Below are 14,141 nucleotides of genomic sequence, written 5' to 3'. Positions count from 1 at the left end.
CTTTAAAAAAAAAAAAAAAGGAAAAAGCTTCCTCTGCCAAAAGGTGGGGGAATTAAAGACTTGTCAGTGCTGGAGACTAGCAACACAGAAATAGAATTTTATGATTAGTCCTTTTTAGCCTTCTGCCTTCCTGCCTTCCAGACATGTCTATTGAGATCCTAGAACTCATGAGTACTAAGGATACTACAATGAATAAGTGTTTCTGCCTATGAGGAGCTCATAGTCTAGAAAGGGACATGTTGATGGAAACAGATACATCCCAGTCCAGTGTGGTAGTGTTGGGGAAGCTCAGAGCAGCTGCTTTGAGGGAGTTGGGGAAGGCTTAACTAAGGACAGGATGTTTGAGCTGGATTCTGAAGGACTCCTTCACTAGGTAGAGGGAACAGGAGGATGTTCTAGGCAGAGGGAAGAGCTGGGGAAGATAGACACAATGAGTAAGCCCCTGGTGTAATCATGTTTGCAGTAACACTATTTTCTCTTGATATGTTTCCTTTTAGCTCTGATTTATCCATTGGGTTATTAAATGGCCTGAACACCCTGAAAGAGTCAACATTTGGTTACACACTTAAAATTGTTTTTCAGACACATGGTCTTGCTCTGTCGCCCAGGCTGGAGTGCAGTGGTGTGATCATAGCTCTGGTGCAGCCTCCAACTCCTGGGCTCAAGCAACCCTTCCTCCCCAGCCTCCTGAGTAGCTAGGCCCACAGGTGCATGCCACCATACCCAGCTAAGTTTTGTATTTTTTATAGAGATGAGGTCTCACTTTGCTGCCTAAGCTGTTCTCAAACTCCTGGTCCTCCTGCCTTGACCTCCCAAAACACTGGGGTTACAGACGTGAGCCACTGTGCTCGGCCTACACCTTTTTTTTTTTTTTTTTTTGAGCAACAAGAGCTCAATATTAGCTTCCTACGTCAGTGTTTTAGGGATCTCATGGTAGGGGAAATAATTCAGCAAAGCATCCTCATTGGGTGGAATTTCTAAATTCTCAGAAAGAATAAGAGAAAAGGATGAGAAGTAGAAAGAGACAAAGTCAGTATTTAAGAGTCCAGAGTGCTCACCATTACACAATGGAACCATCTAAAAGTCAGTATTCAAAGAAAAAAAATTTTCATTAGTTTGTTAATTTTTTTTCTAATTTTCGTGAATACTTTCTGCTGTTTGCAGAATATCTGGCAACAACTTTTCCCACCTGTGATTTGTGTGAACATGGAAAAGACTGGCAGGACTGTATTTCTGGTATCAATTCTATGATCTACTGTTTATGTTCTGAAGCCAAGAGTACTCCAGTAAGTTATTTTTCGTCTAAATATGGTTACTATTACCTGAGTTTGTACTGTGTACAGCTTCAGAACTGATAGCATGAGTTACAGGCTCTTTAGGCCGTGTGCTAAAATTCTCATTAACTTAACTTAGGGGGCATGGGATGTTCTTTCAAAAGCATACTGCATGTTTATTTTACTTTTTTGAGATTTATGCTCTATAAAAATATCCTAAAGATAAATAAAGTGCTATAATTAGTATATTTGAAGCCAAGGATAATACTAGGAAAATAGTTTCAGCTACAAAGATATTTGGCAAATCTTTTTCAGTATCTCACCGAGCAACACAAAAAGGAGCTAGCTGTGTGCTCTTTGGCTGTTTCAATGGTAGCTGAGGAGGTGCAGGGGAAAATGCAGGCACTTCATTACTTGTTCACTTTTAGTGATGATGGAACTTGGTGAAATAAACACGTTATGACGTTAAACGATTACAGATATTTTACACTCCATATAGTTATGTGATAACAGAAATCTAGTTTCTCTCTCCTCCAGTCTGTCTTCAAACTACATTAGAGATTTTTGTTTGTTTTACCACGACCGGGCCATTAGGGAAGAGTGTCATATCTGTTGTCTTTTGATGAAATATGTATCTTAATGACAGTTCCTAATTTCCACCAACCCCCTTTTCTTCTGGCCATGTCTAGTCGCTCCTGTGTCTCTAGAGTAAGTTTATGGAAACAATTTGCCAAGAATATTTGTAGCTGAGCGTATGTTTTCCTGGTGAACGGGTTGATTTCAGTGATAGCTCAAGCACCATCTGCCTGAAACCAAATCTGCTTATTTTTAACATTCCATTTTATAGCCTTCAAAAATTGCACCCTAAACAATTTGAATGTAAAATTAAGACACTGCCTGGAAAATGGTAATTTGCATATTTGCTTAGGTGTCAAAAGAGAAGAGAAGCAGTGTCTGCCAAATGCCTGCTGTGTGCTTGACTAGGAATGGGACAGGTCCTTGTCACTCAGAGTAGGTCCACAGCCCAGCAGCAGTGGACCACTGGCAAGCTTGTGAAAATTGCAGGGTCTTGATTCAGGGGCAAAATTTGCATTTTAGCAAGACCCTCCCCAACCTCCATCCCCCATGTGATTTGTGTGCACACTAAAGTTCAAGAAGCGCTAACCCAGAGCAGTGGTTGTCAACCCTGGGTGCATATTAGAATTACATGAGACACTTAAAAATAGTTACTAACGCCTGAGCTCCCCACTCCCACTGCCAGAGATTCTGGCTGAATTTGCCTAGGGTGGGGCCCAACACAACCATTTGTTTTTACAGATCCCGAAGGTCGTTCAAACGGGCAGCCAGACTTGAGCGCCACTAGGGAAAAAGAATACAAACAAAACATGAGAAACAAAAAGTGGTCATCTCCAAGAAACTCACTGCTTTGTTTATTTGTGAAATGTTTATTATGCACTTAATTTGTCCCAGCAGTTCTCATTCAGTTCCTTAGACAAAGCTACAAAATCCTCCAAGGAGCAGCGGGTCATGACAGCTTGCGGAAGAAGCCACCCCTTTCCTTCTTTCCAGATAGTATTGCGACAAACAGTATTCCTATGGCTTCAGCCCACCTTTTAAAGAGTTAGTTGCTTCCCTAGGTGGGGCCTGGTAGGTGGTAGAGCACAGACATATTTTCTTGCTGTGGGACTTTGTTTACGGATATGGTTTTGTATTTCAACAGAAAACTGTTCGCAAAAATAAAAAGCTTACCAACCCTGTTGCACCAGCATCTGCAGACAGAAATGACCACAGGGACAGAGATGGTGGTGAAGGCAGTTCTTGGATGTTTCAGCCAATGAATTATTCTGAAATGAGAGAAAAGGGGAACTTGCAGCCAAACAGTAATTCTATCCCTGAAGAAATGCAAGAGCCTTCCACTGAAAATCCAGAGGAACCTGGTGAAGCATGGGGTGAGTTTTTAAAAAACTTATTTTTAAATAAATTCTCTTGCTGATAAATGTTGAATCTGAGTGATGCATTTTTGGGGCTCATTGTACTATTCTCTCTACTTTTATGTGTGTTTGAGAAATTTCATCAGAAAGTGAAACAATTTAATGTCTTTTATTAATGAGTTAATGAAATATATAGACACATGGTTCTGGGACTGTTATTTTTACTACGGAAAGTGGCTCTTTGCCGACTCACTGGACCGTGTGAGCTCTGATAAGGCACTGCCCTCTGTGGTGAAGGGGAGGGGCTGCAGCTGAGATACACTTCTTGTTCTCTGTGTGCCTGGCACATTGCAGGTGTGCAATAGGATTTTTGGCACGAATTTGTGAATCTCATCTCTCAGAACATTGTGCTCCCACTGCTAAACTGTCTGCTAAAGGCGCCTCCTGCTTTGATGGGTGTCAAGTGGCAGTGGTTCAGTAGTGACTGTGCCACCTGCCACTTGTGCTTCCCAATGCATCTTCCCAGGGTGCTGGGCTTTAGCATCACCCATACCGATGAGTGACATCTGAAGTAGCAAAACTTCATTCTCTCTGTACCCTGCCCCCATGTTAACCCTAAGTAGAATACTACCTGGGATCCTTTTCAAACGAAATCATTGACAAGATATAGCTTTATTTCTTCCATTATAAAAGTAATCTAACTACTGTATTTGTTAAGATTGTACACTACAGACACAGACTGGATAAATTAAACAACAACACAAGTCACCAGTTGAATAGCTCCTGTATTCAAAGAAGCAAAGAACCGAGTGAGTCTCAGGCAGGCAAGAACTAGAGCAGCCCCAAGACTGTGAGAACTTGGGCCACATGTCTCTAACCCTGACTCAGCTATAACGAGGGGACGGGGCAACTAAGCCCACTGTGAGCCAAGCAGTCACTGTAGTGTGTGTGGAGTCCGTTATGCCATTTTATTTTAAAAATTGGAAAATATTTTTAAGAGGGGGAAGAAAGCTCCCACGATCAAAATACTTTAAAAAACTGTTGTGGGCATTTTCATTTTCCTCCAGTTTTTTTTTTTCCTGTGAACATTTGGAAACATTATGATTCCCATATAATTACTCCCCTTCTCTAACATTATAATATGTATCTATTTTTCCTCAAGAATCTACAATCTTCGTAATCATTGCTCTAAGTAGGATTATAACATTCCATTAATTAAGTGCATCCCAATTTATTTGTCTCCTACTTTGTTTCTTTTTGTTGTTGTTGTCATTTTGGTTTGAGGGTTTTTTGGAAGGGGATTACAAATCAGTCTACAAAAAAACAGTCTTCATTCAGATTTTTTTTTTTTTTTTTTTTTTTTTGAGATGGAGTCTTGCTCTGTCACCCAGGCTGGAGTGCAGTGGCACAATCTCGGCTCACTGCAACCTCCGCCTCCCAGGTTCAAGCGATTCTCCTGCTTCAACCTCCTGAGTAGCTGGGACTATAGATGTGTGCCACCACGCTCGGCTAGTTTTTTTTTTTTTTTTTTGTATTTTTAGTAGAGACAGGGTTTCACCATGTTGGCCAGGCTGATCTTGAACTCCTGACCTCAGGTGATCCACCTGCCTCAGCCTCCCAAAGTGCTGGATTGCAGGTGTGAGCCACTGCACCGGCCGATTCAGATAGATTTTTTCATACTTTGGATTATCTTAGGTTAGGTTCTTAGAAATTGAATTACCAGGTTAAAGAGTATTAACCTTTTTTCCTGAACCTTGATAAATATTACTAGGTAAATCTCCCAGAATTAAGTCTTTGGACCCATTAAATGTGTTTCTAAATAATCTCTCCTGCTAAATGTTGAATCTGGATGATTCAATAGTTTTTATTGCCACCCATTAAATGATGGATGTTCTAAGATGAAGAATATACTTACTGACTTATAATAATTATATTATATTTTAAAATATATTTTATTTAACAAATAATTATTATATGTAAAATATAATATTTTTCAAATAGAGTTAATTTGAATCACTGTGGACTGAAGAGATGATGATGATTAAGCTGTAGAGTTGAGAAATGAAAAGTCTTAAAACTTACTTTTCATTTCAAATAAGATCTCTAAGATACAATATGTAAAGTGAACCAGCAGTGTGTTGATTTAAAATGAATTTAATACTAAATAGAAAACCTACATTTTAAAAATTATAACTATTTCAGGAAGAATCATGGAGCTTATTTTTGAAAAAATCTTTCTTATAAGTAGGGAAACAGTGCATTAAATTACTTAGAATTTGTTACTTAATGTAATTTTAAAACTTATTGTATCCTAAAAGGTAACAGCATATTAAATCTTCCTGTTGAACCGTGGTAGCATGTGTAATCACAGTGATTTCTACCTCATTTCTCATGCTGTCTCATAATCCACTAAAAACGCAAGGCTTTAGGCTGGGCACGACGGCTTATACCTGTAATCCCAGTACTTTGGGAGGCCGAGGCAGGAGGATCGTTTGAGTCTGGAAGTTTGAGACCAGCCTGAGGAACAAAGTGAGACCCTGCCTCTATAAAAGATAAAAAAAATTAGCTGGGGGTGGTGGGGTGGACCTGTAGCCCCAGCTACTTGAGTGGCGAGTGGCTAAGCTAAGAGGATTACTCAAGCCCTGGGAGGCTGGGGCTGCAGTGAGCCATGATTGTGCTACTGCATTCCAGCCTAGGCAACAGAGCAAGACTCTGTCTTTAAAATAAATAAAAATGTTTAAGGCCTTAGATTTTTAACCTCTCAAATTCTTGAGCCTAACAATTCAGAAAAATCAGTGTTTCTGTTTCAGCCTTTAAAAAATAATGCAACCTAACATCTGCTGTGAAAATTGACATCTTTCTCTTTTGCTTCTAGGCTATTTTGGAAGACCTTGGAGAAATATACGGATGCCATATTCAGTACTGACTTTGGCAAAAGCTAAGTCTTGCGCAAGCCTGTCAGCTAGATACCTTATTCACAAACTCTTCACAAAAGATGTCCTGATCCAAAGTAACGTCTATGGCAATCTAAAGCATGGCCTGTATGCCCTTGACCCTAATAAGATTAGTGCTCTCCAAGGTTTGTTACATGTAGAGTGTGTCTGAATAAATAAAAGCCAATTGTGTTTAAGAGAAGGGCAGAAAGAAGAATCCATTCAGGTTGTGTTTGTTCTGGGGAGAATGGAACTTTTACTGAGTCCCTCATTAGAGTACAGCAAGGAGCAAGATCATGAATTGTATTTCTCTCTGCATTTGGATTCTTAGGGCTAATTGCTGTGTCTTGAATGGCTTTGCTAGAACAGGAAAGGGGTTATTGACTGTAGCTCCCTGCTATGGACTGCCAGGGGTATGAAAACTCAAAACACCTTCATTGACTGAGGAGCAAGGTCAAAGCTAAAGGGCTTTATCCATTTGCAGAAGTGTCAACAAAAGCACAGAAGGTTAATTTGCTAAGTTTTTCTTGTGCACATTAGCCTAATATAGTCTCTGTGACATATGCTAAGTGAAGTAATAAAGCTTCTAAAAATTTCTTGTGAAATCTCAAATTTGGACAAAGTGGAAGCAAAATATTTCTTACTTGTGTCACTGGCACCCAGCAAAGATGTAGCTCTGATCTCAGGTGGTTCCTACCTTCATATCATACATTTTCATAGCCAACAAATTTGAACAACACTGGTGTTTCAGAATAAAGAAACCTGGTTTTCAGCTAGCAGCTTTTATAAGCATTTGTTATCATCTAACCCAATTGTTTTCAAACTTTTTTTTTGCTGCAACCCATAATAAGAACTACATTTTACATTGTGACACAGTACATGCCTCTGTGTGAGTGTGACTTTTAAAAACCAAAGCAAAAGTTTCACAAACAGTACTTACTCTATGAGTGTTACATTCCAGTATTTTCTCTTCCATTACATTTCTTTCAAGTACTGCTATCACTGATTTCACAACCTAGTAATTGGTCACAACTTGCAACTTGAACATCACTGAGCTAACCTACTAGGCAAAAAAACTAAACTCAATTTCCCTTTATGGTTAAAAAAAAGTTTGTAGGCAATTCTGAAATGAATGTGTTTATGGAAGAAATAGTGTCTTTCTAATTACTTTTTTTTTTTTAATGCAGGGAAAAATAGGTGACTTTTATAGTTCTTTAACATCTAGAAAAGATTACTTCTTTAAAAGTTGATGAAAAATATTTTCTAAGCCTTTTATCATTTTCTCTCTCACTGAATTATATTAAAATCTGAAAGATGTCTTTTGCAGTAAACAAATATTCAGCACGAGTTGGATGTATTATCCACATAGGGCAGATTTTAACAAATTTCTCCTAAGACTCAAAGTTCTATTGCTTTGTAGAAGGACAATCATTTCAGTTATTTCAGCAGAGAGAAGACAGTAGAGTTATTGTTGTCCCAAGGGGCGGAGCCAGCCCCAAGGAGTAGAAGCTGATAAGAAAGTCTCTTTCACTTTAATATAAAGATAAAATGAACTTGGAGAAGGAAGAGTCAGAGCAAAGGCTGGGTGATCAGATATGAGAGGAGAGACCTGCACTCGTGGGAGAACTGGGATTATGACCCCTAATATGATTTCTGTAAAAGTGCTGCTTCATTCGAAATGAGTTGAAACATACAGAAATGTATGGAAAATAATATAATAAATACCTGTCTACCCCCGTCACTGATAATAGACATTTCGTGTTTTGTGCTCCACGTTTTTGTTTTTAAAAAAATAATAAAGCTTTACTGATATAATTAACACTCCAACTCATCATCCCTTTCCCCTCTCCTGCTCCCCAGAAGTAATCACAGTCCTGGAGTTGGATATATCATTCCCATGCATGTTTTATACTTTTGCTACCTATGTTAATAGATCCATAAATAATATGTAATATTGTTCTGTAGTTATTTTATTTTACTTTATTTTTTCTTTTCTTTTTTTTTGAAATGGAGTCTTGCTCTGTTGCCCAGGCTGGAGTGCAGTAGTGTGATCGTGGCTCACTGTTGCTCACTGCAACGCTGCACTCCAGCCTCAAGCTGGTGGGCTCAAGCAATCCTCCCACGTTGGCCTCCCAAAGTGCTGGGATTGTAGGTGTGAGCCACTGCACTCGGCATGTGGTTGTTTTAATGTACGTAAATGGGGATGTACAGTAATCTTTTTGCACAACTTAAAATCACTCAACATTATGTTTTTGAGATCTTTTCATACATTTGAACTGCTGATTCATATCCCATTGAATGAATAAACCAATTTATTCTGGTATTCTAATATAGTTTCTTACCCTAATATTTTGTTATTTTGGGGAAAAGTTTCTGAAAATTAGTAGTCAAAGGTAACTCTGTCCAGGAGCCAAAGGTGTAGATTTCATATAAATAACTATTATCTGATGCTCTCTGATGAGAGTTCAGTATCACTTAAGGGCTCTTAATTGATAGGGAGGAAGTTAGTAGGCAGATTTGCAATTAGCGAACAACCCTCACTCCTTAAACCCCCATCCATGTCTTTATATTGCAGAACTGTCGAATCTTAGCAATAGGAAATACTTTACAGGCCCTCTAATACAACATCCCACCCACAGCAGGAACTCCTATCTCAACTTTGACAGAGTCACCTCCCTTGGGCTTTGAACACTTCCATTGATGAGGCACCTGCTGTCTCAGCTACAATTCATGGGAAAGTTCTTCCTTCTAGTGACTCAAAATGTACCTTCCTTTGTAAATCATACACATTTGTCTTGGTTATCCCTTCTCTACCTAAACAGGGTCAATCCAATCACTTTTCACAGGTTGGGCCTTCAAGCAGTTAGTGACAGCCATCACTTCCTGCTGGAGCATTAGGAGATCATAAAGACACTCCCTCTTAAGTTCAGAACCGAGTGAGAGAGGGCTGCTCCATTCAGGCAGGTGAAGATAAAAATAGCAGCTTTATTCTTCAATCGTACATGTCCCATTCATCCCAACTTTCCAATGTAGAGGTCTCTCCACATGGTAGCATGAGGGTTGGAGAGGAAATGTTCTACCCAACCTTTTCCCTCTTAAGCCTTATGCTTTTTCAGTTAAATATTAACATTTCCCTTCAGAATTCCTCACATACATGTTGCCCTGATCCTTCATGATTTGATTCAATAACTACCTTCAGATGTGCTTAAATCCACCCAGGATACAATAGTTAATGCAGCCTAAAATGTCACATGCCATTTAAAAATTTATGGTCAGGTCAGGCGCAGTGGCTCATGCCTGTAATCCCAGCCCTTTTGGGAGCCAGAGGCAGGAGGATGCCTTGAGCTCAGGAGTTCGAGACCAGCCTGGGCAACCTGGTGAAACCCTGTCTCTACAAAAAATACAAAAATTAGCTGGGCATACACTGGCTACTAGCTACTCCCTAGCTACTTGGGAGGCTAAGGCAGGAGGATCACTTGAGCCTAGAAGGTTGAGGCTGCAGTGAGCCGTGATTGTGCCACTGCACTCAAGCCTGGGTGACAGAGTGAGACCCTGTCTCAATGAAATAAAATAGAATAAAATAAAATATATGGTCAACTAAGACCTCTAGATCTTTCTTGCTATAACTGACATTTATATTGTTAGTATTCAGGCTGTTACCATTTATACTGCTAGCACCTTTTAATGTTAATGTAAGAAAAATATAAATATATTTTTTGCTGCATCATATCTTGTCAGTGTAGGTCAGCATTCCCTGAACTGTGTTTCTCAAATTCAGCTAGATGTTAGTAGGTGTTTTAGGTGTTTCATGAAATACCTTTTCTTTTTTTTTTTTTGAGACAGGGTCTCACTCTGTTGCCCAGGCTGGAATGCAGTGGCGTGATCACAGCTTAATGCAGCCTCGACCTCCCAAGCTCAAATGATCCTCCCACTTCACCCTCTCGAGTAACTGGGACTACAGGCATGCGCCATCACACCTGGCTAATTTTTGTAATTTTTTTGTAGAGATGGATTTCACTATGCTGGCCAGGCTGGTCTCAAACTCTTGGGCTCAAGTGATCCACCCACCTCAGCCTCCCAAAGTGCTGGAATAACAAGTGTGAGCCACTGTGCCCAGCCTCGTGAAATACTTTTAAAGTCAAACGGCTAGGAAAGACCTTAAGCAAGCACCCCAAGGACCTCAGTCAATAGATAGGTTTCACTTGACTGTCAGTTTCTTTTATTTTGGAGACAGGGTCTCATTCCTGTTGCCCAGGCTGGAGTACAGTGGCTAGATCATGGCTCACTGCAGACTTGACTTCCCGGGCTCAGGTGATTCTCCCACCTCAGCCTCCTGAGTAGCTACGACTACAGGCATGCGCCACCATGCCTGGCTAATTTTTTTGTATTTTTAGTAGAGACAGGGTTTCACCATTGTTGCCCAGGCTGGTCTCGAACTCCTGAGCTCAAGCAATCCGGTCGTCTTGGCCACCGTGCCTGGCCGACTGTCAGTTTGAAAACTGAATGCCTTTAGCCATCAAGCCTGCCTAAATCTCCCAGTCTTGATCCCTGACCTTCTGTTGTCCTGTGCACTGCCACCTCCCTCATTTATGCGTCCCACCAATGCAGCTGCATCTCTAACATTTCAATCAGCAAAAGGAGGCTCCACTTGTCTTTTCTGTGGGATTGTTCAGAACCCTGAATATGCTTGTGTGCAATCTTAAATCCCCAAGTGGTGACTAGCTGCAGAGGGTAGCATTTCCCATTTGTGCAACTAGCACCTTTTTCCCCAAGAAACTTCTTTTATGACTAGCGTTCCAGAGAACACATTTTGGGAAACACCAGTCAATTTAGGCTCCTTGTTGCCACCTGTTGAAAGCTTTGCAAGCATTGTATTTGTCTTCCGGTGTGGTAATTATCCCTCCCAGCTTTGCTGTTGTGGGAAAATGGGATAAACATTTTTTCCAGAACTTATTTTTGATTAATAAAATGTTAGCAGGATAGAGTGGGATACTGAATCCAGTGACATACCACAAAAACCTTTTTCCAGGCTACCACTGATCCATTAATTAATTAGTCCTTTGGGTACGAAAGCCTTTCAACCTTGACACATGCTTTGCTAAAAAATTTGGATATATGTGATGTTTATGGCATGTTTATTAGCCTATTAACCCTATTGAAAAACAAATGAGATTAATGTAACTAACTAATGCTAACCTGTAGGGATCACCAGATCCTTTTCCAAGGGCTGAAAGGCACTTAGACCTTTGATTACCTAATGATGTGTCCGAGGGCAGCCCTGTTCTTCTAATAAACACCTCTCTTCCATACCTTTCTCCTTGTCTGTCTTCTCACTTTCTCTAAGAGTGCTCCTTGAATTATGTTACTCTGTCACCTTCCCTTTTAGAAGTCTTCCTCTAATTGCAAGATCTAAATACCCTTATTCCTTTTATCAGAGATAAATCCAGCAGTACCAGAAAAGTTAGCAGTTACAGCTTCTTCCCTCTTAAAGTAGGATGACACTGCAGCCTCTTGTTCATTGCAGAGGCTTAGCATGTCTCTATTCGAGCTGATAAGTGACATGCTAGATGCTTGTTTGATACTTTTGAGAGTAACAAAAGTTGACCTTGAATACTCAAGGCAGCAGAGGATTTCTATTCTGGTATGTGGCAAGGTCATGGGAGATTTTTGCTTTATTGTGATTTAAGCATGGTGCTGTTTCATATAGTTCTCTTTTTAGATTAAAGAATTTGTTCAGCTAATTTAATAATGATTATAGCCTATGTGTTTTAATTGAAGTGTTAATGATCCTTTCACAGACACCATAGTAGAATGAAAGTTGAATGAATTGATTTCTCTGAGAAGTGATTTGCAAGTAAACTGTTATGTCTTGGGTCTTTACCACCAGAGTTCCTCCAAGAAAACTACCCAATTTGTGATCTCTCGGAAAATGGAAGGGACTGGAAGTTGTGTGTGACCTCCATCAACAGCAGTATCCGTAGCCTTAGACATAATGTCAGAAGTGCTGAAGCCAGATCTCAGTCGCTTCCAGTAGTGACCCCTCCAGAGTCGGAGCAGGAGTAAAAGTCAAGAGATCCCAACGCCACTGACAGAAGCACCTGAACGGCAGCTGCCAAACTTTTTTTTTTTTTAAACTGTTAAGACTATTTTGTAAGTTTCTCAAGTTCTAATTCCAAAATCAGCCTGCTGTACTGGCAGAGTAGTTTGCATTAACACCTGTAGAAATTGCCAAACTTCTTTTTCTGCTCATAAAGGAGGTAGAATCACATTAGGAAGATGTGTAATGTTTCATCTGTGGATTTGATGACAACCTTTCATTGAGGGAATGGTAGTAAACTCATGGGCTTGTGACCCATGGCTTTGTCTTAGATAATTGACATTAATATACTTTTTTTTTTGATAAGGCAGAGAAAGAAATTCAATAGAAAGTAAGGAGTCGATCAGTCAAATAATATAAAATGGTAGTTTTCATTGCCTTTGAATGTGGGGTGAGAAGATGAGTACACTTAGCACGTAATGACAGATGACATCTGAGTGTCAGTGAATAAAGATAGGTAGGGAGCCGTAGAAGAGGCACTGGGAAATATTTGCCAAGCATAGAAACTTGCAGGCACTAGACATTGAGTATCTGCCAAGTACATCGTAACCAAGGGCTTAGATCTTAATGCCACTAACTCAGAAGCGAGGTATGGTTTACATATAACCAAAGCACCCACAGTACCTTTCTTATACATCCATCAGAATCATAGGCTTGACACATTGACCTAAACTTTCCGATGAGACCTGTGTGCTTTTAATTTACTCCTGATGAGAACAGCATTTCTTTAGTTACCTCCTGATAATATCTTAGCACTGACGTTTTCTCAGGGTTAACGTAGAAAATCATATTATAAAACTGTAGTTCCATTTAGGTAGGTTAGATTTAAGAATATGCTACTATAAATGCTAAGGATCTGATCAAATTCAGACACTAACGTAATTTTTGGTTTCTGAAATGTCTGGGTGAAGGTTTTAATATGTTTGCTGTATTTTTCTGATAGATTCTACTAGTTGAAATGCATACAAATGTAAATCTTACAATGTTTTAAGTGAAAAAAGATTCCAAATTCAGTTAGAAAGAAGTGATTTTAAAGGATATTGACAGGATTCTTAGAGAATTAAAAAATAATCCCATTTTGCTCATGCATAGGATTTTATTTTTAACATAGGCACTTGATTTTAAAGAAAGTTCTTGAATGTTTCAGCCATGGGAAGTACTCTGTAATTTCATCATTCGACCATTTGTGCTTAAGAACCATTTTGCCAGGTTTAATGCCATCTTTCAGCTTTTAACCTATCAAATGGCCCTCAGTCACATCTGTTTTTATAGCATTCTTAGGTATTGTTCAAAAAGCAATTTTTTCCCTTGTAAGAGGTCAGCCTTTAGTTTTGGTCACTGGCTTCTGACCCATGTCTTTGTCTTAAATAATTGACATTAATATAATTTGTTTTTTTGATAAGGTAGAGAAAGAAATCTGATAGAAAGTAAGGAGCCACTCAGTCAAATAATACAATTCATATAAAACTTGACAAGTCTTTTTATTTTCGTGACTTGCGAGATTTAGATTTTTTTATGTGACCGATTTGTAGAATGAATACATATTTTCAAATATATCTTTTCAAAATTCAACTTTTAGAGTATTTTAGCAAAATTTAAGTATAGTTTATAATATACAAGTATAGCTTTTTAAAGATAAGATATTAAGGATTTATTTTTAAAAATAATTCTCTGAATGATTTGTTGTAGTAGTTGCCTTCAACTTAATAAAACCATAGTACTTCTACATACATCTTTATAAGTTAAGCTATGCCTACAAAGGTCTTAAAAAGTAGATAATTTACTGGGCGTAGTGGCTCACACCTGTAATCCCAGCACTTTGGGAGGCTGAGACAGGTGGATCACCTGAGGTCAGGGGTTTGAGACCAGCCTGGCCAGCATGATGAAACCCCGTCTCTACTAAAAA

General features: G+C 39.3%; 1 protein-coding gene across 2 annotated transcripts in view; it reads left to right on the top strand.

The window, feature by feature from the left end:
• Positions 1 to 12,201, top strand: part of BEND2 (BEN domain containing 2) — a 54,206-nt gene extending 42,005 nt beyond the window's left edge. The window contains exons 11-14 of one of the 2 annotated variants that reach the window (XM_025373018.1): positions 1,165 to 1,286; positions 2,995 to 3,223; positions 6,081 to 6,284; positions 12,026 to 12,201. In XM_025373018.1, coding sequence (XP_025228803.1) covers positions 1,165 to 1,286; positions 2,995 to 3,223; positions 6,081 to 6,284; positions 12,026 to 12,201 — 731 coding nt within the window. Of the gene's footprint in view, positions 1 to 1,164; positions 1,287 to 2,994; positions 3,224 to 6,080; positions 6,311 to 12,025 lie in introns of those variants that run through there. The other variant, XM_025373019.1, reaches the window with a different exon arrangement.
• Positions 12,202 to 14,141: the final 1,940 nt, after the last annotated feature.

This window comes from Theropithecus gelada, chromosome X, assembly GCF_003255815.1.
Source record: "Theropithecus gelada isolate Dixy chromosome X, Tgel_1.0, whole genome shotgun sequence".
Taxonomy (NCBI): domain Eukaryota; kingdom Metazoa; phylum Chordata; class Mammalia; order Primates; family Cercopithecidae; genus Theropithecus; species Theropithecus gelada.
The sequence above is the reverse complement of the archived record's forward strand: the minus strand, read 5'-3'. Positions and strand labels throughout refer to the sequence as shown.